Here is a 24,017-nt window from a genome sequence, read left to right as displayed (position 1 = left end):
AGTTCCTCATACAGTTTTAAATATGAAAGATTTACCATGTAGGCACTGCTAAAAATAACACTACCTTGCGTTATGAAGAGAGATAGTCCCTTTCGTTTCAGAATCACCAGGCACAGAAAGAAAAATAGTATTAATCTCAAGTTTTGGTATTGGGTTTAGACACAGATCTTGCAATTGTGTAGGATTGTAACTAGAAAATTAATGGAGACAGGGCCTTCCCATCCCTGCCAGAAATAAATAGCAAATTAAGATTCCCCTTATCACCATTTCATAAGGATGGATTCACTATTAAAGATAAAACCTAAAATCTAATATCTTTTGTAACAACAGTGTTAGTTATAATCATCTATAATTATATCCATTCTTTTCTTAATTTACCTTGAGAATTTCCTGTCTCCTTTTGGGCTCCACAGGTAGGGTATTCTAAACATTATTTGACCATAAGAGGGTCAGATTAACTTAATAAATATTTTAATTCTAAGTATTCTTAATCAATAGTTTATTAATTCCACATAAAATCCACTAAAATATACCCATTGCTATGTGTTTTGCTGGAGGAGAGGGAAAAATAAGACAAGATCAAATTTACCTTCTGTCTTATGCATCTGTCCATCCATCCTTAACATGCAATTCCTGACTGTATTTCAGATGGATCCAAGTTTAGAGAAGCACAGAGAACAGTTGGTGATTGAAGTTGGCCGAAAACTGGATAAAGCCCGGATGATTCGGTTTGAAGAGAGAACTGGATTTTTTTCTTCAACTGATTTAGGCAGAATTGCAAGCCACTACTACATTAAATATAACACAATTGAGGTAATGTTCCCTATAATTTGGTATATTATGAAGCAAAAGCATGGCATTATATTTAACAACCTTGTTATCTTTCTTTAGGGAGTAATTTGTGTCTGATTAGCAGTCTAAAACAGCAGTGTTGAGATAATAATTGCAGATCTACATTATAGTTCACACTTTGTAGTAAAAGAGGATTCTAAAATCACAAGAATGATTTCATAAAATAATATATAGGAAGCATTTATATTCATAAAAGATCTATTAGCATGTTTACCTACATAGGAGTATGCACAAACCTTGGAAATTGCAATGTACATCTAAAAAGTGCTGACCTTTATTTTTCTGAATTTCAGAGAGGTTCTATGAGTGAATCTTATTCAATTTTTGTTTTATTTTTTCAATGGACTTTATAACAGTTCATTTTTGCCCAGGTAATTAATCAATTTGCATTTAAATATGGGCAGCTGAAATTTATTTTTAATATCAATATGTTGGCTGTTATTTTTTCTTGATTTGTTCTGCAATTTGTTCCTTCCTATCTTTATTCAGCTAGTGGTTGGATGGGAGTGTATTTGTAAATAATGCTTTAAACAGCAGACTGATGTTTCTTGGTTTTGCAGACTTTCAATGAACTCTTTGATGCTCATAAAACAGAAGGTGACATTCTTGCTATTGTTTCTAAAGCTGAAGAATTTGAACAAATCAAGGTTAGAACGTTTCACATTTCTTTTTTTTAAAAAAAAAATGCTGTTGTGAATACCCTGGAAAAAACCTTATATAATGTGTCCAGAAGTGTTTTTAGTCAGAGGTGCAGTTTTTTAAAAAAATGAAACAAAACAAAAATATGAATCAAAGTATTTCTGGAAAATGTTCATACGCAATATGGATATGTTATCTTGGGTTCTCTTACTTTTCTGCAACTTCTTCAGCTGCTTTTTCCTTTTTCTCAGTCACTAGTCAGGTCAGGCAGAGCCATAAAAACCCTGCTTCCCAGTTTTATAGAACAATCGTAAAGGAAATATACATAGCTTTGGTAGTACAATTCAACTTGCTTGAAGGCAGAATGTTTTTATTTTATTTACAGTCAGAATCTCTGTTTTCAGTGAAATGTGATTTCCTGAAATGGTTACATTTCTGAATTAAGCCCATCTATGCATTTATACACTTGGGGGATCTATGTATCTTGGGGACAGTAATTTAGCACCAGCTACAGTGTGTGTATGTGTGTGTCATTGTCATAAAATATATGACATTATAATGAATACCAGAGTTTGTATTAGGAGAGGCTCCAGAAGATTGATCATTAAATTTAAAAAAAAACATAAAAAATGATACGACGCAGTTGCATCAAGCAGAGCAGGAAAAATTAGACTTATTTTTCTGAAATTTTGGTTGAGAGCGAAGCAAAAACCATCTACTAAGCTGAGGAAAATTTTAAGGACAAATTTAGTGACAAGCCACAAAATAAAACCAGTTGTAGCTTTTAACTCTCAAAGAAACACACTTGAATATTATCACATTTTGTTCCAAATCTGGAAATATCAAAAGGGTCATTCCAAAGTAGGTTTTTTTAATGCACCAAATATTTTACCTAGAGAAAGTTTTTATACCAGTATCTGTGTTAGATTTGGTTTTAATTCACTAAAATTTGATTAAATTGTATCAATAATTAGTATATTCCAGAGTATTACAAAAAAAGTACCTTCTAACAATATTTTAAGAAAGAATGTGGTAAGGGATCTTTTGCTTTGATTTGCTAAGATGTGTTTGGGATTTCATGGATTACTTTTTCTTGGTTTAGAATTAACAGCCACTGCAACTTCCCAAATCTCTTTTGAAATTGGATACATGGTCTGACCAGTAGGCAATGAGATTCTCCTTTCTAATAAGCAAAATTGACATGATAGAAGAGCAGAATAGCTGCCTCTGATCAAGCCATTGATTGGCCTGATTGACCATTGATTTTTTTTTCATACCAGAGCTAACAACATGTGCCAACATACAAAATGCAATCATTCGGTTGTTAACAAAATTGAGTCTCTTTTAAGATGAAAGATGGGGACTGGGGGCGGGGGAACAATGCTGAAAATTATTTATTGTGAGTTTCCTTCTTAGTTTTTATATTGCGTAAATGGTCAGGGTTTGAGGGAAATGGCCTTCAGGTGATCCCCGTCAAGTGCAAACAGGTGCCTTCTTTAAACAAGTTTTAGGCTAAGAACATTTCACGGAATCAAAGAATATGTAAATTCACCTCTGCTTTGCAAGTAGGAATGAGAAATTGGAATACTATGCATAATTCAAAGTGTAGATTTGAATACATCTTTAGTTATATTAAATCTTAATCTTATTAACAGTGAAAACCTTAATATCATGAATCATAGTACTTCAGAGTTTTAAGCTAAAAACATAATATGCCCCATGCAAACTGTGTAATTTTAATGAATGCATTTAAAGTTAATTCAAGTTTGTCCTAATCCGAAAAGACTAGAGGTCAGATAAAAAGGGAAATCTTATCAGGTGAAGCATGGCATGGTCAAAATATTTAATTTGTGAGGTACATTTCTGTCAATGGCAATCTTAATAAAAGATGACGCATAATGAAATATAATTGTGTCATTATTAAGATTGTTTCAATTAGGCTCCATTAAGTACAGTGCTGGGAGACTTGTTTTTCAGAAACTGTAGAATGTTTTAAAACACATTTATTGAGAGATAATTGACATTTAATTTGCATGTGGAAGATTTAACAAGTTACACCAGCCTTTTCAAAGTCCATTAATTTGTATTTCAGGTGAGAGAAGAAGAAATAGAAGAGCTGGAAGCCTTGCTGAGCAATTTCTGTGAACTTGCTGCACCTGGTGGTGTGGAGAACAATTACGGGAAAATAAATATTCTTCTGCAAACATATGTTAGCCGAGGAGAGATGGATAGTTTTTCCCTAATTTCAGATTCTGCTTATGTTGCACAGGTAAAATTTAGTTCTTTCTCCTATCAATGACTTGCCTAAGATACATAGAAAGCCAAAAGTCTGTGTGTTTATGTGCACATTTAGTTGTCAAGCTGGGAGTAGTATTTTCGTTTTAAAAATCTACAGCTTTTCAACATAGGATCTTTTTCACACCGACTTTGCATCCCAAGGTACTTGTCTGTCGCTACTGAAATCCATAAGTGCTGCGAAGGGCTATAGAGTATGTTCCCTTAATTCAGCCCTCTTGCTAATTCTGAATATTGTTATAAAGAAGTAAGGATTACAGAATATACCCAACAATTATTTCCATGGCTACCCAAATTATTATTATTATTATTATTATTATTATTATTATTATTATTATTATTATTATTATTATTATTATCATCACTCTTTTTAAGTGATATATAAAGATAAAAAAAGAATTAATGAACAAATGCAAACCAAATTATTGAATATACTGGCAAAAGAAAAAAGAATTTTCTGGTGCCAGCTAGCATTGGAAAATGTCATGCAGAACAAAGTTGTGTGGGAAAATGTGACACTCCCAGTTACATCTTTCTGTTGGAATTTTCACAATGTGACTTCCTTAACGGAGAATACAATACAATAGTAGAGTTGAAAGGGACCTTGGAGGTCTTCTAGTCCAACCCCCTGCCTAGGCAGGAAACCCTATACCATTTCAGGCAAATGGCTATCCAACATCTTCTTAAAGACTTCCAGTGTAGGGGCATTCACAACTTCTGGAGGCAAGCTGTTCCACTGATTAATTGCCCTCACTGTCAGGAAATTTCTCCTCAGTTCTAAGTTGCTTCTCTCCTTGATTAGTTTCCACCCATTGCTTCTTGTTCTACCCTCAGGTGCCTTGGAGAGTAGTTTGACTCCCTCTTCTTTGTGGCAACCCCTGAGATATTGGAACACTGCTATCATGTCTCCCCTAGTCCTTCTTTCTCTTAAGCTAAACATACCCAGTTCCTGCAACCGTTCTTCATATGTTTTAGTCTCCAGTCCCCTAATCATCTTTGTTGCTCTTCTCTGCATTCTTTCTAGAGTCTCCACATCTTTTTTACATTGTGGCAACCAGAACTGAATGCAGTATGCCAAGTGTGGCCTCACCAAGGCATTATAAAGCGGCATCAATACTTCACGTGATCTTGATTCTATCCCTCTGTTGATGCAGCCTAGGACTGCGTTGGCTTTTTTGGCAGCTGCTGCACACTGCTGGCTCATATTTAAATGGTTGTCCACTAGGACTCCAAGATCCCTTTCACAGTTACTACTACTGAGCAAGGTACCACCTATACTGTACCTGTGCATTCCATTTTTGTTGCCTAAATGTAGAACCTTACTCTTTTCACCATTGAATTTCATTTTATTGTTATTAGAAGGTCCTGAATGTCAGCTATCATTGTGACTATCTGATTCAAGCCAGTGAACATGGCTTGAAAAGAAGCAATGGGTGGAAGCTAGTCAAAGCGAGAAGCAACCTAGAATTAAGGAGAAATTTCCTGACCGTTAGAACAATTAATCAGTGAAACAATTTGCCTCCAGAAGTTGTAAATGCTCCAATATGGAAGCTTTAAAGAAGAGATTGGACAAACATTTGTCTGAAATGGTATAAGCTTTCCTGCCTAAGCAGGGGGTTGGACTAGCAGACCTCCAAGGTCCCTTCCAACTCTGTTATTCTATTCTAACATAATAGTGACAAAGGAATATACGTGATATAATGTGCTACTATTGTTTTATTTGACAGAATGCTGCACGTATTGTTCGAGCTCTTTTTGAAATAGCCCTTCGTAAGCGATGGCCAGCAATGACATACCGACTGCTAAATCTCAGCAAGGTTATCGACAAGCGACTGTGGGGTTGGGTCAGCCCTTTGCGGCAGTTCAATGTCCTGCCCCCACCAGTCCTTACCAAGCTGGAACAGAAGAATCTCACCATTGATAAGTTGAAGGACATGAGGAAAGATGAAATTGGTAAGATGCCAAGGGAAAATGAATGGGTCTTAATATTTAACAATCTGAGGGGTCCTTGATGCGCTCTGAACTTGCTTGTTTTCTTGCAGGGGTTTCATTGCCCTAACTAGGTAACTTCATCAGTGCTAGTAAGGAGTGCTGTTTGCTGTCAGTTTATATTCTGGTGTCTTGCCTGTCTATGTGAGTGAGGGCGGTTTAGGGATTCTTTGGTTGGGCAGTTTATTAAAGGCTCTTTGGCAATTTCTTGATTGGGGTGTTGCTTACTTGACTATTGGTCTGAAGTTGACTTTGGAGTTAATCTATGCTGATCTGAGTGCTGATCAGCCCCCTCAAGAGATACCAGGAATTTCAAACTCTGATCTTTTTCCTGCAGCCCTGTATATGTATGTGGACCTTTACAAAATACCAGTTTATTTCACTGCTGCCCATTTTAGCTATAACATTCCCTGTTTTATCTGAGCTCAGAATAAAAGCTTTTGGCATAAAATTACGGATCTATTCATATCTTCCTTTTCTTTTATAACCTACTAGGGGACCCTAGCTGAATCCTTTTCTTGCAAGTATGGTGACTAAGATCTGTATGAGACTTCGGATAATTGCCAATAGTAGAGAGTCGTGGGATTAGAGGGACCTGTGGTTTTTGTTTCCGGTCTGATGGCCTCCTTGCTGGGACCTGGAGTCCTCATGGTGTACATCTGCTGCTCTTCTTTGGAGTTCTGTTACAAAACTGGCTCTTTTTCCCAGGAACTCAGAAGAAAGTAGCAATTCTATATCTCAACATTTTTCAATATATCCTTGCCTGGGATGTTTTTTAGTCAGACTTAATTTACTAGCAACGCCCGTCGGAAATTTTATATTTTATGTATGTGAATGGAATTCTAAGGATTCCGTGAAAGCATCCTACTTTCAGTAAGGTCCGATTTTATATTTAGGAAAATGCATAATGGATTTTATGTCCAAGGTCAGTATTTCTAAGTAAAAGAAGACTGGCATTAATCAAAATTGTTAGGAGGTATTTAATCAGTGAATTATAGTTTAAAATCATTTTCTGAGCTACAAATAAAAATTGAAATTAAATATTACTTTGTTTATATCAAGTGTCAAGATCTACTTGTACAGCAAGAATGCTCCTTGATTTGGTTTCCCATCTCGGGGAAGGCTAGTCAGGGTAACAGTCAGATAAAGCCTTGAAACTGTGAAAGACAAGTAATAAAGTACCTTTGCCTTCACTTGCTTTAGATAGTTATAAACATTATTTTGTTTCAAATTTCATATTATTTTGCAGGCCATATGCTCCATCATGTAAATATTGGACTAAAGGTCAAACAGTGCGTCCAGCAAATTCCCTCTATCTCAGTGGAAGCCACCATTCAGCCGATTACTCGTACTGTACTGAGAGTTAGGTTAAATATCATCCCTGATTTCAAGTGGAGTGATCAGGTAAGAATATCTAGAATATAAAGTCTGCAGGACATGTGTCGAATATAAGCTCATCTACATGTAACTTACAGGATATATAATAATAGGGCTGGAAATTATTTTGGAGGCACTGCTTTTTCTCCATACCCCTTAAAAACCTTCAGATACTGTATGTTCTAAATAAATAATAGAATATGTTTCTTAACTGTACTATAACTCAGCAGCTTCAGTAAGTTTGGAAGTACAATGGAAATTATGGTTCCCATATTGCCTGTCTTCAGCTATGCACGTTAGTTTATTCAGGTTGACATGCCAAAGCCTGATCCCATATCCCTATTCTACTTATAACCTTTGTAAAAGAAAAGAAAAGAAAAGAAAAAATCTCTTACCTTCTCCATCTTCAGATTCTCCATCTCCAAACTTCACTTAAGTTTATAAATAGGACTGGATTGTTGCCAGTTATCATCTGTGCATTTTAAACAGTTTTGTGAAACTATCTGAACTTAAGTTTCATAATTTGTTGTCTGAATTCCATGTAGTTCAGCTTTTATAATAAGTGTATAAGAAAATGAACCTATTAGTCCTCTTGTGGGTGAGGACATGTAAGTAGAAAGCAGACACTATGCTTCCTATATTATAAGGGCTCAAATGTAAACTAACAGTAAACTATCCTTCATTTATCAAAATGATTCGTTCACAGATAACATATTCCTCAGCATTGGGATATTTTATTATTGACATCGTTAATTGTTGATTGTTTTTGTCATTTTAACTAGCCTCACATAGGTCAGGAATGTCAGCCCCATCAGTTAAATGAGTAGGGTGCCATATGAGCCTAGTGAAATAAATAAAATGAGGAAACTTTTAAGAGAATGCATATATAACATTGCTTATTTACTTTGCCTCATAGGTGCACGGAACAGGTGGAGAGCCCTGGTGGATTTGGGTGGAAGATCCCACCAATGATCACATTTATCATTCAGAATATTTTATTATTCAAAAAAAGCAGGTAGGTCTATGCTGTATATATATATATATTTGTTTTCGTAGATTTTAACGGGTGTAGGTATGCTGGTCTTGTTGTATTCGGGTCTTTTCCCATGTAAGGTTGAGATTCTCTTGGCAATGTTTCGGCAAGGTCTCACTCGCCATCTTCAGGCTGGGTTTTCAAACGTTGCCAAGATAATCTCAATCTTACATGGGAAAAGACCCAAATACAACAATAATAAATTAAAATTCAATAGTGGAAAAATGTAAGGTTCTACATTTAGGCAAGAAAAACCAAATGCACAGGTGTAGTATAGATGGTTATCTGGCTCAATAGTAGTAATTGTGAGGGATCTTGGAGTCCTATTGGATAATCATTTAAATATGAGCCAACAGTATGCTGTAGCTGCCAAAAAAGCCAATGCAACGCAGTCCTAGGCTCCATTAACACAGGGATAGAATTTAGATCACGTGAAGTGTTAATACCACTTTATAATACCTTGGTAAGACCACACTTGAAATACTGCATCCAGTTTTGGATGCCACAATGTAAAAAAAGATGTTGAGACTCCAGAAAAAGTGCAAAGAAAAAGAACAAAGATATTTAGGGGACTGAAAGCTAAAACATATAAAGAATGGTTGCTGGAATTGGATATGTCTAATTTAGTTAAAAGAAGGACTGGGGTGACATGATAGCAGTGTTCGAATATCTAAGGGACCACCACAAAGAAGAGGGAGTCAACCTATTCTCCAAAGCACACAAAAGCAAGATAAGAAGCAATGGGTGGAAACTAATCATTGAGAGAAGCAATCTAGAACTAAGGAGAAATGTCCTGATGGAACAATTAATCATTGGAACAACTTGCCTCCAGAAGTCATGGGTGCTCCAACATTGGAAGTTTTTATATATATCTGAACTAGAAGAGCTCCAGGGTCCCTTCCGTTATTCTGTTATTTTTTGATTACTAAAAATATTGCTTTTCCAAAACAGATTACTTTTTTCTGACAACTATTTCTTGACTTATGGAACAACATCACATTTCCAACTTCTGAGTGTGATCCTTTTACCACCACCCCTATGCCCACAGCACCAGAGTGCTGCTGTTAAGCACTCAGATTACATAGCTTTGGTATATAGTTCAACATTACTGCAGCATATTTAACATTTAAAGATTTTTCCATAAATCTAGTTATATCCATTGGTACACTATCCTGAAAAGATACCATATTATCACATAATTATATACTGTATATGAGTGAACCCTTTAAAACTTTTACACCTCCAACATAGAATAGTTGATGTCCATCCTTTCTGATATGGTCGTTGGGAAGTCCGGTATACCTAAATACAATGCTTAATGAATCAGCTTAAATCTCAGATCTGTTGATACCATTTTAACTTTTTAAAGGACATGAATCCATTGTTGGGGCTTTATTGGAGATTCCTTTTCTTCTGTCCATGTTTGAATTATCCCAGAAATATCTACTATAAAAATTCTTGAGCTTCTGATAGAGATATATAGTAGATTTTAATTTTGTCATGACTTAAAGTATCAGAGCAACTCAGGTCTTTGAAGCACCCAAAGCATCTAGCTCATATTGATCCATTAGAACAGACCCCCCCCAACCCCCATGTTGTGGCCCACTTGGCCCTTTGGAACCACTCACACTCACATGTGAAGTTCAGTTTGCACAAGCAGAGAACACGTACATCCGCTGCTTGTGTAAATGGAGTTGTGTGTGTGCCTGCCACTCACACAGAACCATTCCTTCTTCCACCCACACCAGGCTGTCAAGCCAGAAAAATTAGGAGCTACTGCATGAGAAAATGCCTAAATTGAAAATACCGCCACTGTTATGAATTAGGAAGACCAAATTCAATTTTGTCAATCTTTTAAGACAATCATGCATAACAGGTGATTCAAAGCCATGACTCATCTCCTGCCCAAATTTTCCACCAATTTTTAAAGCAGAGGTTTTCCAGAGAGTTAAATATTTGAGTCACGTTATCAAAACTGAGGCTTCTTTTTTCCTTACCTGTGTTTCATTTTGTTATTTGTGTACACCTATATAATAAAATAGACTATCATGTTAGCCACTTGAGGAGAAAATAAGTATTCATTTTTTTCAATCTTAGGTCATTGCAAAGGAAACTCAACTGTTGGTATTTACAATCCCAATTTTTGAACCGTTGCCCTCTCAATACTACATCCGGGCTGTCTCTGACCGATGGCTGGGAGCTGAGGCTGTGTGCATTATTAATTTCCAGCATCTGATTCTGCCTGAGAGACATCCACCTCATACAGGTAACATTGTATTGAGAACTGCATTCCTGCATAATCATATAGAATTTATTTCTTGAATTGTTTACAAATATTAAATATTGGAGTGTTGGGGAGGAGGGTTCAACTTGTTGTGGTTTAGATTTTCATTGATTCTCCACAGCAGTGAGATTTATCATGGATGAATGTATGTATGTACTAGTTTATACATAACTTATACATTTGACCAATTGTCCAATCTGACTAACTCATTGTGATTTTAAAAAAAATGGGGGCAGCAACTCTTAATCTTGTTGTATTGGCTCATACCTCACAGCATTTTTCTGAAATAACTCTTAACGTGATCATTGATTTTGTACCACAATTTTCTCTGTTTGTTTCATGATGCCTTAAAGTAAGAATTTATTTTACGTTGTACCATTTTTCTACAGCCTCTAGTTTACATTGAAACAGGTGGTGCACGGCCTTTTTGCATAAAAAACAATGGCACATGAACTTGTTCACCATAAACCTTTTTACCAGTATGCCTATTGTTGTGGTGACTTCTATTATCGTTAAGCCTAGCTCATTTGCAATTCAGCTTAGTGAATGCTTTCAGAAATATTCATCTCATGTGATATATGCGGGTTTCTTGTTAAGCATGTATAAATTCATATGTGTATCTGCTGTGTTTGGCATTGTTGCTCTGTATCTAATCTGTCTGGCTAAACATGTGTACCTATTTATCTAATTGACTGATCAGTGAGTACTATTCAAAAGAAGCAAAAAGATATTTACACATCAGCAAATAGGAGACTTTGAGGATTTATGGTAATTGACTGCCATTCCCATCTGGTTCCTCTGAAACAATGAAGTGTAGAGAGGTCCTGCTAGACAAAGATGAAGAAAAAGCCCCCCCCACCCTCCCTCGCTCTGATAGATCCCAAGAAATCACAGCATTAGTAGGGGATGATGAAAGAGTTCTAAAGTATCTATGAAAAGTATGTTAAGAATATCAAGGCTTGAAGCCTCCACAAATTTTATGGCTCTCCAGCCATACCTTACTGTGAAGCATCCTAAAAGGGGTACTGAAGTCCTGAGCCAAACCAAACTTCAAAGAAAGCATCTGTGTAACAGAATCGTCGCAGTTCTCTGCTAATTTAATAAGAGTCAGGCTACATACATGCTCCAACCTCTCTATGCCAAACTTCTCAAGTGTTTGACAAAGAGACACCTCCAAATGTAATACTGGAAAAATATTTTTTTTTTAAAAATCTAGTTACTATTAGAAACTTAATACAATGATGTAGGCACATAGGGTTCTGGTTGAATTGGTGTGGTTTATATGATAATGTGTCATGTTTCTTGTTGCATAATGTTAATTAACTGCCTTTACTCAAATTTTCCCTTTGAATAATTTCCCCTTTTGGCAGAAATATCACATTGAAGTTACTAGCGGTGCTACTATTACTACTATTGTATTTTAATACCATCTTTCCAAAAATTTAAATATAATTTTTAACACTTGAACTTCGCCCTCCCTGAAAGCTGACAATCGGTTGGCACTTTGTGTGCGAGGTGTTGTTGGTTCACAAAGGCAACTACATTCAACCCTGACTGAAAGCTTCTTTAAAGGCCAGACATATAATAATCTAGTCTAAGTGTATGGTATAATTTACCATAGAAACATTGCTTTCTTTAAGCTGACAAATTGGCAAATTAATGAATGTACTATATTCCTTGAAGTCAGTGTCTCTTAGCTTTCTAGAGATAGCTGAAGAACACCAATCTGCATAATTGCCCCCTTATGGAATATATAGTTTATTATCCATTTCCAGTCTTTAGCTAGGACAAAATATTTTTTTTACCCATAAAAGCCCTGATCAGGCACTGTCCTCACATATAAATCCGAACAAAGAAAGATGGTGAGTTCTTTACCTTTCTTAACAGCCCTGATAAGGTTACTGAAGAGTTGTTCTCCATAAATCCTGTGCACACTTCAAAACTGCTTACCATACATTCTCGTGTATTCCAAAGTACTTCTTCCTGCATTTTCAAAGCATGTTCTCCTTTTTGGAGTTTGGGTTGGATTTTTGTCCCTTTCATAAAAAGAAGTAGATCTTCCATTCAGAGAAGAGATCTGTTTATTTTTTATGATGAGTATGTTTTGTGTTTTGTTGTGTGGTCTGATAAATGTGGTTGACTTAATAAGATTAAATGAAAGAGATGATAAAGTATGCCCTTGTGTCATTCTTGATTGAAGTAAACTATTGACAATTTTACAGTTTTTATAAATATATGCATCATATCTAAAAGGCTGAATCAGCTTAAAAATTAAATTGATCCTGTTTTTCAAGTATGATACTGTATTGGAATAATAACTCAGGAAATTAAATATATATATGTCTAAAACAATTTTCTCATTTTATGTTCTATTCAATTAAACGGGTTTTCAGTATTAGCAGAATACTAAAACCATTACAATGGCAAAATAAAATAAAATAAACAGATTAATAGCTGCTAAATAAAAAGTCTAAGAAAAATAAGGTATTTCATTTATATAATTTTTAATTCCAAAACTTCTTGGATTATTTTGTTTTCAAACACTTCAATATATATATATATATATATATATATATATATATATATATATATATATATATATATATATATATATATATATATATATATATATATATATATATATATACATACACACACATCAATAGACTTATATACCACTTCATAGTCCTTTACGGCCCTCTCTAAGCAGTTTACAGAATCAGCATATTGTCCTCAACAATCTGGATCCTCATGTTGACGATGTACTTGGGAAGAAAGAATAACCTTGAGGAACAAGAGGAAAAACTTGTTTGTCTTGAATGCGTCCACACACACACACATGTACACACTTTTTTTAAAGAAGTGTGAAAACTAGGGAATGTCTTGTTAGATTACACTTCTGTCCCAACTACAATTTTCTTTGATTTGACTGTTATCTTGATAGTGGCTCTTCCTCTTGTTCATCAAGGTTACTCCTTCTGACCATTACAGATGGGAGTAAGCAGTGAAGAAGAGAAGGACTACTGCTAAGGAAAGAGAAATGTGGAGAGATGAGGTTACAGTGAAAGAGAATTAAAGGAAAGAAAAGAGAGAGAAAAACTCTATCTAGGCATTACTCAAAGTATTACATTTACAACATAAGCAGCCCTTCCCAAGCGATGGCTAATCTGCAAGAGTATCTCAGGTTTGGAGATTTGGAGAACTTGCCCTTTTTTCACTTTCAAATCAGTATTGACTCCTGGCAACTTCCTAGACAATCCCCTATAGTGTTCTTAGCAAGATTTAGGAAGTGTTTTGCCATTGCATGCTTCCTAAGATTGAATGTCCCAAGGTTACTCAGCTGTCTTTGTGCCTAAGGCAGGACTAGAATTCACAGTGTCCCAGTTTTTAATTTGATGCCTTAACCACACCATCAAACTGGCTTTCAAGAATGAATTAAGCTAGACAATTATATCTTCACGTCCATCTATATGAATCCTTGTATGGTGTTTATTGGGATTTTCATAAAAGTTTTGTATTAATTAATATTTATTATTCAATTTTTAGAGTTACTGGACCTCCAGCCTTTACCCATCACAGCTTTAGGACATCCCAAATATGAAGCTCTCTACAAATTTACTCATTTCAACCCAATTCAGACTCAGATATTCTATACGTTATATCACACTGATAGTAATGTACTACTTGGAGCCCCCACTGGTTCTGGAAAGACAGTTGCAGCAGAATTAGCCATCTTCAGAATTTTCAATAACTATCCCACTACAAAGGTTTGCAATACCTTTTTTCTCTCTAAGAAATGTTTGTTTTCTGTAGTCTGGTTTCATTCGGACTAAATGTAACTGACAAACGGTCTCTACTATTACACGAGGCTTCCTTTTTATCTGAGGTGGTGGGTTTAATGAAAAATTCCAAAGTGAAAAAACCCTACTTAAAATGAAGAATGGGGTAATTCTTTCTATTTAAAAAATTATATGACTGATGTAATTTGCCGCTGTTTTACAATGTTTCTATATTCCATAACATCAAACTGTTCTCTGGGTAGTTCACAGATAGTATGAATATGAAATAGAAAGACAGGCATAAAAACCAAATAGCTAAAATGTGTTAAGGGACAAAAGTACTGCAAAAAAATACAAATATATTAAAACTAGGCATTCTAGAGAATAGAAGGTTTACTTGGTATCAGAAAAGCAGTTTTTATACTTTGATTTCACTTGGATTTTATTTGCTTTGAAAAATGAAATACATTTTTTAACATTATCTGTGGTAGCTTAATATCAATTACAGTGAAGCTTAAATACTGTACAGGCCCTGAAATCTAAATAATTAGATAATCTAAATTATTACTATATATTATAGTGATTTTGTATACTTTAATCTACTACCCTTGACTTGTTTTGTAGGCAGTATATATTGCACCCCTTAAGGCATTGGTTCGGGAAAGAATTGAAGACTGGAAAATTAGGATTGAAGAAAAGCTTGGTAAAAAGTAAGTTTTTAAAAATAATTTAAGTAACCGATAGAGATGGAAAGGTTTGCTGCAGTCTTGAGAACTTTCGGCTAATACAGGGGTGTCCAAACTTGGGAACTTTAAGACGTGTGGACTTCAATTCCCAGAATTCCCCAGCCAGCCATGCTGGGAGTTGAAGTCCACACGTCTTAAAGTCCACACGTCTTAAAGTTCCCAAGTTTGGACACCCCTGGGCTAATTCATAAATATTGATGTATGTAGATTTGGTATATTTATGCATATTCCTTACCATCATACCACATACAGTTCATGAAATCTGAAAACTGTTTTCTTGACAATATATTTTGTACAGATAACAAGCTCTTGGGACTTTTTAAATATTTTTCTTAATATATGTATGTATACAAATCCAGCTTAATAAAAACTCCCTGTGTTATTGATTTAGCCTCAGTTTAAAATCTGTACATGAAACAGTTCAAGATATTTCTAGACATTTTGAAATTTGCAGTCATTTTGAAAAAACATATTTCTATGCATCATGACTTGGATAGAAAATTAGGCAAATCTTTCTCTCCTAGAACTTGGATTTTCATTAACCTCTGTGTTGCCATCTTTCCCTCCTAATTACCACCTAGGACTTGCCTGTGAAAGGAATTACATTAATTAGGATGGCAACACACTCCTTTGGGGGGGGGGTGGAATATGTATAAGAAGTAAACACAATATTAGGAATGTTGTTGTAGTGTCACCCTTATGTTCAGAGAGAATACTGTTATTTCCCATGTCCCTGTTAACATTCAGGACTAAATCACCACTTACAAAGTGATAAAAGTGTGTGTTCTAATACTTCACAATGACCACATGATTCCTTTTACAGGGTTGTAGAGTTGACAGGGGATGTAACTCCTGACATGAGATCCATTGCCCAAGCTGATCTTATTGTTACTACACCAGAGAAATGGGATGGAATCAGCCGAAGCTGGCAGAATAGAAGTTATGTCCAAAAGGTTTCTGTCCTCATCATAGATGAGATTCATCTGTTAGGTAGGAATTGCTTTAATCTGTATCATTGTTGGAACTGAAATGTGTTGGCTGCACCTATCTATATCTGTATATCTATATCTTCTTTTTTATGTTTTCTTAGGTGATGAGAGAGGACCTGTCCTAGAGGTTATTGTGTCTCGGACTAATTTCATCTCGTCTCACACAGAAAAGCCTGTCAGAGTAGTTGGTCTGTCAACAGCATTAGCCAATGCCAAGGATCTAGCTGATTGGCTAAATATTAATCAAGTACGTAAATGATGCTTACAGTTGACTTTCTGAGTATTATCTTTAAAATATTTACAGTCTTAAGCATGAGGGAGAAAAATAACTTTATTTATCTCTTTAGATGGGGCTATTTAACTTCAGGCCATCCGTGCGTCCAGTTCCATTGGAAGTTCACATACAAGGTTTCCCAGGCCAGCATTACTGTCCTCGCATGGCTAGCATGAACAAACCAGCATTTCAGGGTATGCAAACTTAGCTATTTCTTTCACCTCATACTATGGGCAGGCACATTTATAATACCTGCTTCTTGGCCTTTATTTGTATCTTTAAAGAATGTATTTTCAACAACATGGCTTATGTGTTGCCCTATACATTTAGAGAGCTAACAGCACAGAGTGCAACTGAAATATATTTCAGACAGAATAATTTATGTTACCATTTGACACTGTGAAAACCTTTTCCTATTAGTGTGTTGAGTTTTACAACATGTAAATCATTCTCAGTATTAATTCACTAGGAGATTTGCTCCTAATGGAATCTTTACAAAAAACGTAAACAGAAATTGGACATCAAGTTAAGCTTGCATAATTCTAATTTCACAGCATAACCATAAACTTCAGAAATGTAAGTGTATCCAGAGATGTCTCTGTTTTCAACTTTTTATTCTTGCACTGGAAAGGACAAATTTAAGAACCACCTTCATATTTTATTAAAGCATATACTGTGTAAGTTCCATAAGGAATATTTATTATATCAATTAAAAAGAAGTCCCCAAATAAATTTTGGATTGTGAACTGCTGTTGATTGTAAGGAGACAGTTGTGAGGTGGCTTTTTAGCTGATCTAATTAGCCTTATGACAGAAGCGAAGTATTGATTGGAGACTAGAGACCAATCTCGGCAGTTCAGATTATTTACACCTCAAAGAAGAGCATAGTAGAAAAACACTAATGAACTATAAATCTGTCCAGAGCTGTTCAGCCACACCTGTTCCTGAAACAACAAAAATGCATTATCTGTCAAGCTTTCTATCAGGAAACAGATGTATTGATTTCTATATGAAGAAGGGGCAATGTCAGCCTTGTCATTTGTTATATGTATACACATGCACATGCCTATGGTCCTACCTGCATATTGTCATTAGTATTAAAATTAGATTGCCAAGTATCATTCAAATATTCCAAGAAGTAATTGTTATTTTTACATTCAGCATTTTTTTAAATTTTAAATACACTGTGTGTGTGTGTAGGTATGACTATACCTAAAGGAATGCTGTTAATACCTCTATGTTCTGATCAAATTACTTTAGCAGTATAATTTAGAGAATGTTTTTATTTCCATATGTTTGATAGAATATAGATACGCATATGTCAACAGCTGCCATTGTAAACTTTATTTCTCCACCCATAAAATTGTGCTAAAAGCTGGAGCTTTTCATTTGTGCATTTTTAAAATGCTATTTTTGACTACTTTCCTCTTTTTCTGTATTAACTGTTAAACCCCCATTCCCCCCCCCATTCCAAGAAAGTTGACTTTGCTATAAATTTAGATTTTTGAAATAATTCAAAAGGAAAATATAATTAATTCATAATTCATAACAATCATTGACACTCCGAGAAGAAGCTGCTGAAGGAGATACTAGAACGAGAAGTTGCATTCCATTATGTGGTTTTTCTTTTGTGTTTTAACAGCCATTAGAAGTCATTCTCCAGCCAAGCCAGTTCTTATCTTTGTATCATCCAGACGACAAACTAGACTTACAGCTTTGGAGCTCATTGCATTTTTGGCAACTGAAGATGATCCAAAACAATGGCTGAATATGGATGAAAGAGAGGTAAATTGGTATTACTTCAATTAAGTGAATTATATATGAAAATTATTTTTTAAAAATAGAATTGGGTGACTTCGATCGTGGTTTTGTTTTGCTTTTCTGTACCACTTTTATGACATAAAGTTGGCACATACAATACTTTTGATGCATTAGTTGAGAATGGGCTTCAGGGTTTCATGTTCCTTTAATCATTCCTTGACCTCTTCTTTCAGAACACAAGTTCCCAGAACTTCATGTTTCATCATTACCAAAGGAGAGTTTATTTCTATAAAAGGAGTTGTAACCAGAGTTCAGAGAACACTATTTGCTTTTCAAGAGCAAAAAACTGGAAAGATGAGTGCTGTTGATTCCTTAGGCATTATCCCATAATATTGCATACATGCCTGCATGTATGCTTGAAATAAGCTGTGACTTATGTGGTTCACGTTGTCAATTATAACATATTTCCTAGCTCTGTTTTTAAAAACATGAACCATTATCTTTGATGTTTTCGAGATCTCACAGTAGGTAGGCTTTAGCAAGCAGCTGAAACCCAAGCTTAAACTGGCTTGGGATATTTATGTATGATTTTCACTATGGCATACTCAGATAGTGTGATCTTTAAATACTGTCATGTATTTCTCCCTATTTTTATGGACTATTTAGGGCTTTTCCATGAGCTTCTCTAATCAACAAGCATCACACAACCAAAAAAAACCCAAGAATATGTGACATATATGTACCATTTTATTTCACATGTCCTCAAACGTCTTCCCAATTCACTACATTGTTCTTAGAAAATGAAGGTTAAGAACACTTCTGAAGTTTCATGTAAGGTTAAGAACACTTCTGAACTGAAAGTCCGGGAACAAAGTCCGGAGGGTAGAACAAGAAGCAATGGGTGGAAACTAATCAAGGAGAGAAGCAACTTAGAACTGCGAAGAAATTTCCTGACAGTTAGAACAATTAATCAGTGGAACAGCTTGCCTCCAGAAGTTGTGAATGCCCCAACACTGGAAGTCTTTAAGAAGATGTTGGATAGCCATTTGTCTGAACAATATAGGGTTTCCTGCCTAGGCAGGGGGTTGGACTAGAAGACCTCCAAGGTACCTTCCAACTCTGCTATTGTATTGCATTGTATAACAGGGCATTTGACCCCTACAAACTCTTCATCTCTCTATAACATATATATACACATACATATATTTGTCTGGGTATATACAGAGCATACCAAAGGTCAGGTCCCACAAACAATTTATTACATTAAATGTTTGAATTGGTTGCCATTTTCTTATAAACTAAAAATTGTTTGTTTGATTTATGATCTTTAAACATTCTTAAGTGTAACAACATTTTTTCTGATGTTCACAAATTCTGACCTAATTTTAGAATCTTTAGATGGTCTGTTGGCCTCTGAGATCTATCTTGGTGCATCCGGTATATTAAAATAAAAATACACACACATTTTCAAAATGTACTTTCGTTTATGGATATAACCAAAAAAAAAAAGCTTTTTGTGCAGCTTTTTATTAAGCAAACAGTAATAGAGATCAGTGACCTCTTTTTGTTTTTGCCAGCTATGCCACCGCTGTGCATGTTATAGCAATTTGTTTCAATGGACATCAATTTCAGATGTCTTTTTACACCAGTGGTGGGTTCCGGATCCCATTGCAACTGGTACGGTTGCAATGGGGCCCTGCGTCTTCCACATGAACGCACACGGCACGCAAGCACACACGTGCAGTACACACAGGCATCTCACCATCTAGCGACGCCTCCGCGAGCCTTGTTGTTGCTCCAGCTGCTCGGCGGAGCATTGCAGAGGCGCTGTACACGCCATGCGTGTGCACAGAAGTGCCGAAGGGTTTAAAGACAAGTAAGGAGCGTGGGCGGGCAGGTGGGCCCTCCGGAGCATCGTACCAGAACGGTACCCGGTATTCTGGGCAGGCTCCAGTATGCCCGTACTGGGGTGCACTGCCTGCAACCCACCACTGTTTTAAAGATTTCTAGGTGCAATAGTGTAAGAGGGATAGGCTTTGGCTTCCACTAAGTACAGCCATCATTTTTTAACTATATATTTTTCTTTTGTGGTGTAGGATTTTTTTCTACAAGCAAAGATTAGGGGGTGCTATCTTCTCTTTGAAAAAATAAATGTGAAAGCTGTCCTGCATTAAATGCATACTTAGCATAGACTGAGAGTAAAGCAGTCGTCCTGGTCAACTGAGTTTTGAGATCCCTTGAAAGCAATTTATAAATACATTTTCATTATTCCATTTTTACCACAAGAAGGGGAAAGAAGCACAGGGCTGGACATTTTGTTTATAGTGCCAAAACGACTCTAATATTGAACATATTGGCTTCAGGGAACAGAGGTTTGAAGGGCTATTGCTATTCCATCTGAAGCAGTAAAAATGTCAGCGTAGTCCTGGATGAAATAAAACAAAATAAATGTAGATTGGGCATAAGTCCAAAATAGTACAAGGGGGAAAATTACAGGTTTAGTCTGAAGGTTGCAATAATGATTCTAATATTTTCTAAACTAAAGAATTTGCTTGATAAAAATCTGCTGCCAACAGGAGTATATAAAAGTTGAATATATGAAATTCGTATCTACCCTGTTTCCCTGAAAATAAGATCTCCCCAGATAATAAGCCCAACCAGGCTTTTGAGCGCATGCACTGAAATAAGCCCTCCTCCCCAAAGTAAGCCCTACCCAAAAATATTGCAACACAGCAGCAGCCATGAGGTGACCATGCTCGCTGCCTTCTGCACCTCAAAAATAATAAGACCTCCCTGAAAATAAGGCCTAGTGTCAAAAGAAAAGATCCTATCTTATTTTTGGGGAGACACGGTATTTGCCTGAGATTGTTGTCCTGTGCTGTAATTTGAAATTTCCACTGCTTTTAGTTATATAGAGGAAGAAAATTTAGTAACCATTAAAAAAAATTACAACATATTTAACATTTTAAACATGTGCAGGATGTTAAGATTGTACTACAACTTTTCCGTTAAATAACCACAGTATTTTGAACCTGTGATGTTTGGTAATACTTAAAACACTTCATCCAAACCCAGGGATGTAATTGAAAAGCCAATTGCACATATTGAAGAAATTGGTGAATATTTGTGTGATTTTTAAACAGGAAGCTACATGTAGAACTGAGACTGTTTCAGTGGGTGAAGATATGTTTTCTTTACGGAATTGAAAATAGGGGGGAAATATGTCCACCTGTAATTTTGCTCTATTTTGAATTGAATAATTGTCAAGCATGTGATTCATTTTGGCTACTTATACCATTAACTAATATCAGTGTGATTTTCATAATTGCATAATCAGATTAAATGTAATTTTGGGGTATTGTGTATTTTACCTTTTCACATAATAGATGGGGCTTTTTCATGAACTTGTTTAAGCAGCAAGAATCTCTCTCTCTCTCTCACACACACACACACACACAGAGAGAGAGAGAGAGAGAGAGAGAGAGAGAGAGAGAGAGAGAGAGAGAGAGAGAGAGAGAGAGTGAAAGTTGGTTCCCTTCATACCAGGTCAGCACAGCCCACAGCAAAGGATAGAAGTTGTAAGCTGGAGAGGATACACTGCCTGCCTATTTGTAAAATGTTAACACTGAGTTAGAATGTGTTAATGTTATTTCTTAAATTATATTTCTTTCTTGATGATATATTTATCTCTACTTTTTACCCTAGAGTGAAGAGTAAGTTGCATAAGTTGTGGTTGACCTTGCCTGGATAGTTTCTGTTCTTGGGAAACAGATTAAGTGGAAAAGATATAACTGCCTGAAAATTACTGTGTAATTTAGATTCAGTTCTAACATTATACCCAGTATTAAGTCACATCAGTTAGAGTGATGCATATCAGCATTTATGTCCATAAATAATGTGGAAGGAGGTTGAGCAGAATCTGTCTTTGCATTTTCAGCACCATTTTCTTTTGTAGTATTGAATGATGTCAGATTTTTTTTTAAAAAAATGTACCTTAGTACAGGGACATTTTAACATTGCACAACATCTGTGCCAGATGTTAAATGTGTGCTTATATTTTGTTTTAAGACTTCATCACTTTCCTGATTCTTTGTGCAACCCATCTTTCTTTACTGGCCATTTTCAGACCATCGATAAGCATTATGCAGTGGCATATGGTCTGAGTCTGAGGTGCTTTGAAAAGGCTACAGAGTACTAATAATGAGGATTCCCCGAAAATGGGAAAACCAGGACAGCAGATAATGCTTTGAGAAAGTATGGGGTTTTAGCATCTTGAAACAATATATCACACTCAAAGGGGACAGAATTGGACTGCACAATCTGTTAGCTCATTCTTGTCCAATCTGGTCTCCTCTTTTCTTTCGGAGCCAGCAGTGTTGTCATCAGCTTGCTGAATTATACCCTGACTGGAAAGAATTTCAGACACAGGGTAATGTATCTACTTAAATGGAATTCTGCCTTTTTTAAAACAAAAGCTTTTTAGGTATATTTTAAAAAATATATTTGTGTTATATCATTCCTAATTTTACATGTGTGTAATAAATAAAGCAAAAAATATATAGTCAAGTTTGGCAACAATTTCCATAACCTTGTCATAAACTTTATTTATTTCTTTACTTCCTTTTTGCTACTTTAAAATTATATAAAAGCATATTACGGTATGCTTTGAAAGGAATCCTAGGCTCAGATTTTAGAGATCACAATAAGATGAATGTGCTTATAATTAAGTCAAGTAACGATAGCAGGGTTTTTTCCTTCTTCTTTAGTACCAACAGGTTACATTGATTTATTAGGAAAGATCTATTTTTTTATTGTGGCATTAATACTACAATCAGCCCTTTTCAATAGACTTAAAATAATTCTTATTTGTCATGTGAAAATATAAGTTTTCTTTGAGCTTAGAATAAATTTGGATTTGTTTCAGGCAAATTACCCTTGATCATAAAAATGATTCATTCTTTCAAAAGAAAACTGCTGTGTATGCATATGGATTTGTAGAGGATAGTATCTGGAGTAAAATAAAACATGTGTTTATTATTTACTCTTTTACATATCTTTACTCAAATACAAGTCTTCTGAGTTCACTGAAATTTAGGATCATAACGAAAAACTGTTTTATACTTTGAAGAATAGTTGTTAAACAAGTGCTACCATAAACAATCATAGTCCCTTCTAGATTAATTAACTTATTCTTGCGCAGCAGTAACTTTTAATACTTTTGCCTCAATTTGTTAAGGTAATAAATAATGTCTATTTAAAAAATAATAATCACACAGGAATTTTTCACAAAATGTTCTCAGAATTCTGCAGTCGTATATGCTCATAGGTAGTATTGTAATTCTTGCTGTGTTGCTCTACTGATTTCTGTGAAAACGCAAGAGAATCTGTTAGAAATAAGTAAAATCATCCGTTATTAACATGAGAGAATGGCAGGATATATGGCGGAAAGCCTTATAAAGGTCCTTTGGTTTTACTGTGATAAATACATGGCATTGCAAATATAGTCAACAATAGCTCAGGTCACAACACTAATATAAAGCAGTGGGCAAATTGGATCTTGAATGCCATCCCCAGCCTAACAACTCTTAAATGCATCCCCTCTGAATAAACGCCCAGTGGTGTAAATCAGAGTCTGTGGGGTGGGAATGCTTTATGATGAAGCTTTGCTAACAAAATGTACATTTAATATTACAATATCTGTGATCCAGTATGAATAGGAAACAAGGTGATGTGAAACTCTCACATTATGGTCCATACTTAACAGGAATAAGAGAACGCACAGTGTCTGTATTTGAATTATTTAATATTATTTGTTCTAAGGAGAAAACCAGATATTTCAGTCACAGAACAGAACCAAGAGGAATCTTACCTTCTGTTTTTGTTCTTGATCGTTTGTTTCTGACTCGAAATATTATTTGAAAAATGAAGTCTGTTACTATACCATCCTATTAATTCCCTGTCTAATTGACTGTCCTTCTCAGATAAATTTGGATTACAGCA

The 24,017-nt window shown here is 35.4% G+C and overlaps 1 protein-coding gene across 2 annotated transcripts in view; it reads left to right on the top strand.

Moving 5' to 3' along the window:
* The window catches only part of ASCC3 (activating signal cointegrator 1 complex subunit 3), a 225,777-nt gene that overhangs the window by 140,780 nt on the left and 60,980 nt on the right, over positions 1–24,017 (top strand). For both annotated transcript variants that reach the window (XM_081945730.1, XM_081945729.1), the window contains exons 18-30: positions 649–813; positions 1,413–1,499; positions 3,584–3,760; positions 5,514–5,739; positions 7,025–7,179; positions 8,069–8,167; positions 10,283–10,451; positions 14,016–14,236; positions 14,873–14,958; positions 15,818–15,984; positions 16,085–16,230; positions 16,331–16,451; positions 17,899–18,041. In XM_081945730.1, the coding sequence (XP_081801856.1) occupies positions 649–813; positions 1,413–1,499; positions 3,584–3,760; positions 5,514–5,739; positions 7,025–7,179; positions 8,069–8,167; positions 10,283–10,451; positions 14,016–14,236; positions 14,873–14,958; positions 15,818–15,984; positions 16,085–16,230; positions 16,331–16,451; positions 17,899–18,041 (1,962 nt within the window). The remainder of the gene's footprint in view (positions 1–648; positions 814–1,412; positions 1,500–3,583; positions 3,761–5,513; positions 5,740–7,024; positions 7,180–8,068; positions 8,168–10,282; positions 10,452–14,015; positions 14,237–14,872; positions 14,959–15,817; positions 15,985–16,084; positions 16,231–16,330; positions 16,452–17,898; positions 18,042–24,017) is intronic.

This window comes from Natrix helvetica, assembly GCF_964273705.1.
Source record: "Natrix helvetica genome assembly, chromosome: 2".
Classification (NCBI taxonomy): domain Eukaryota; kingdom Metazoa; phylum Chordata; class Lepidosauria; order Squamata; family Natricidae; genus Natrix; species Natrix helvetica.
The sequence above is the reverse complement of the archived record's forward strand: the minus strand, read 5'-3'. Positions and strand labels throughout refer to the sequence as shown.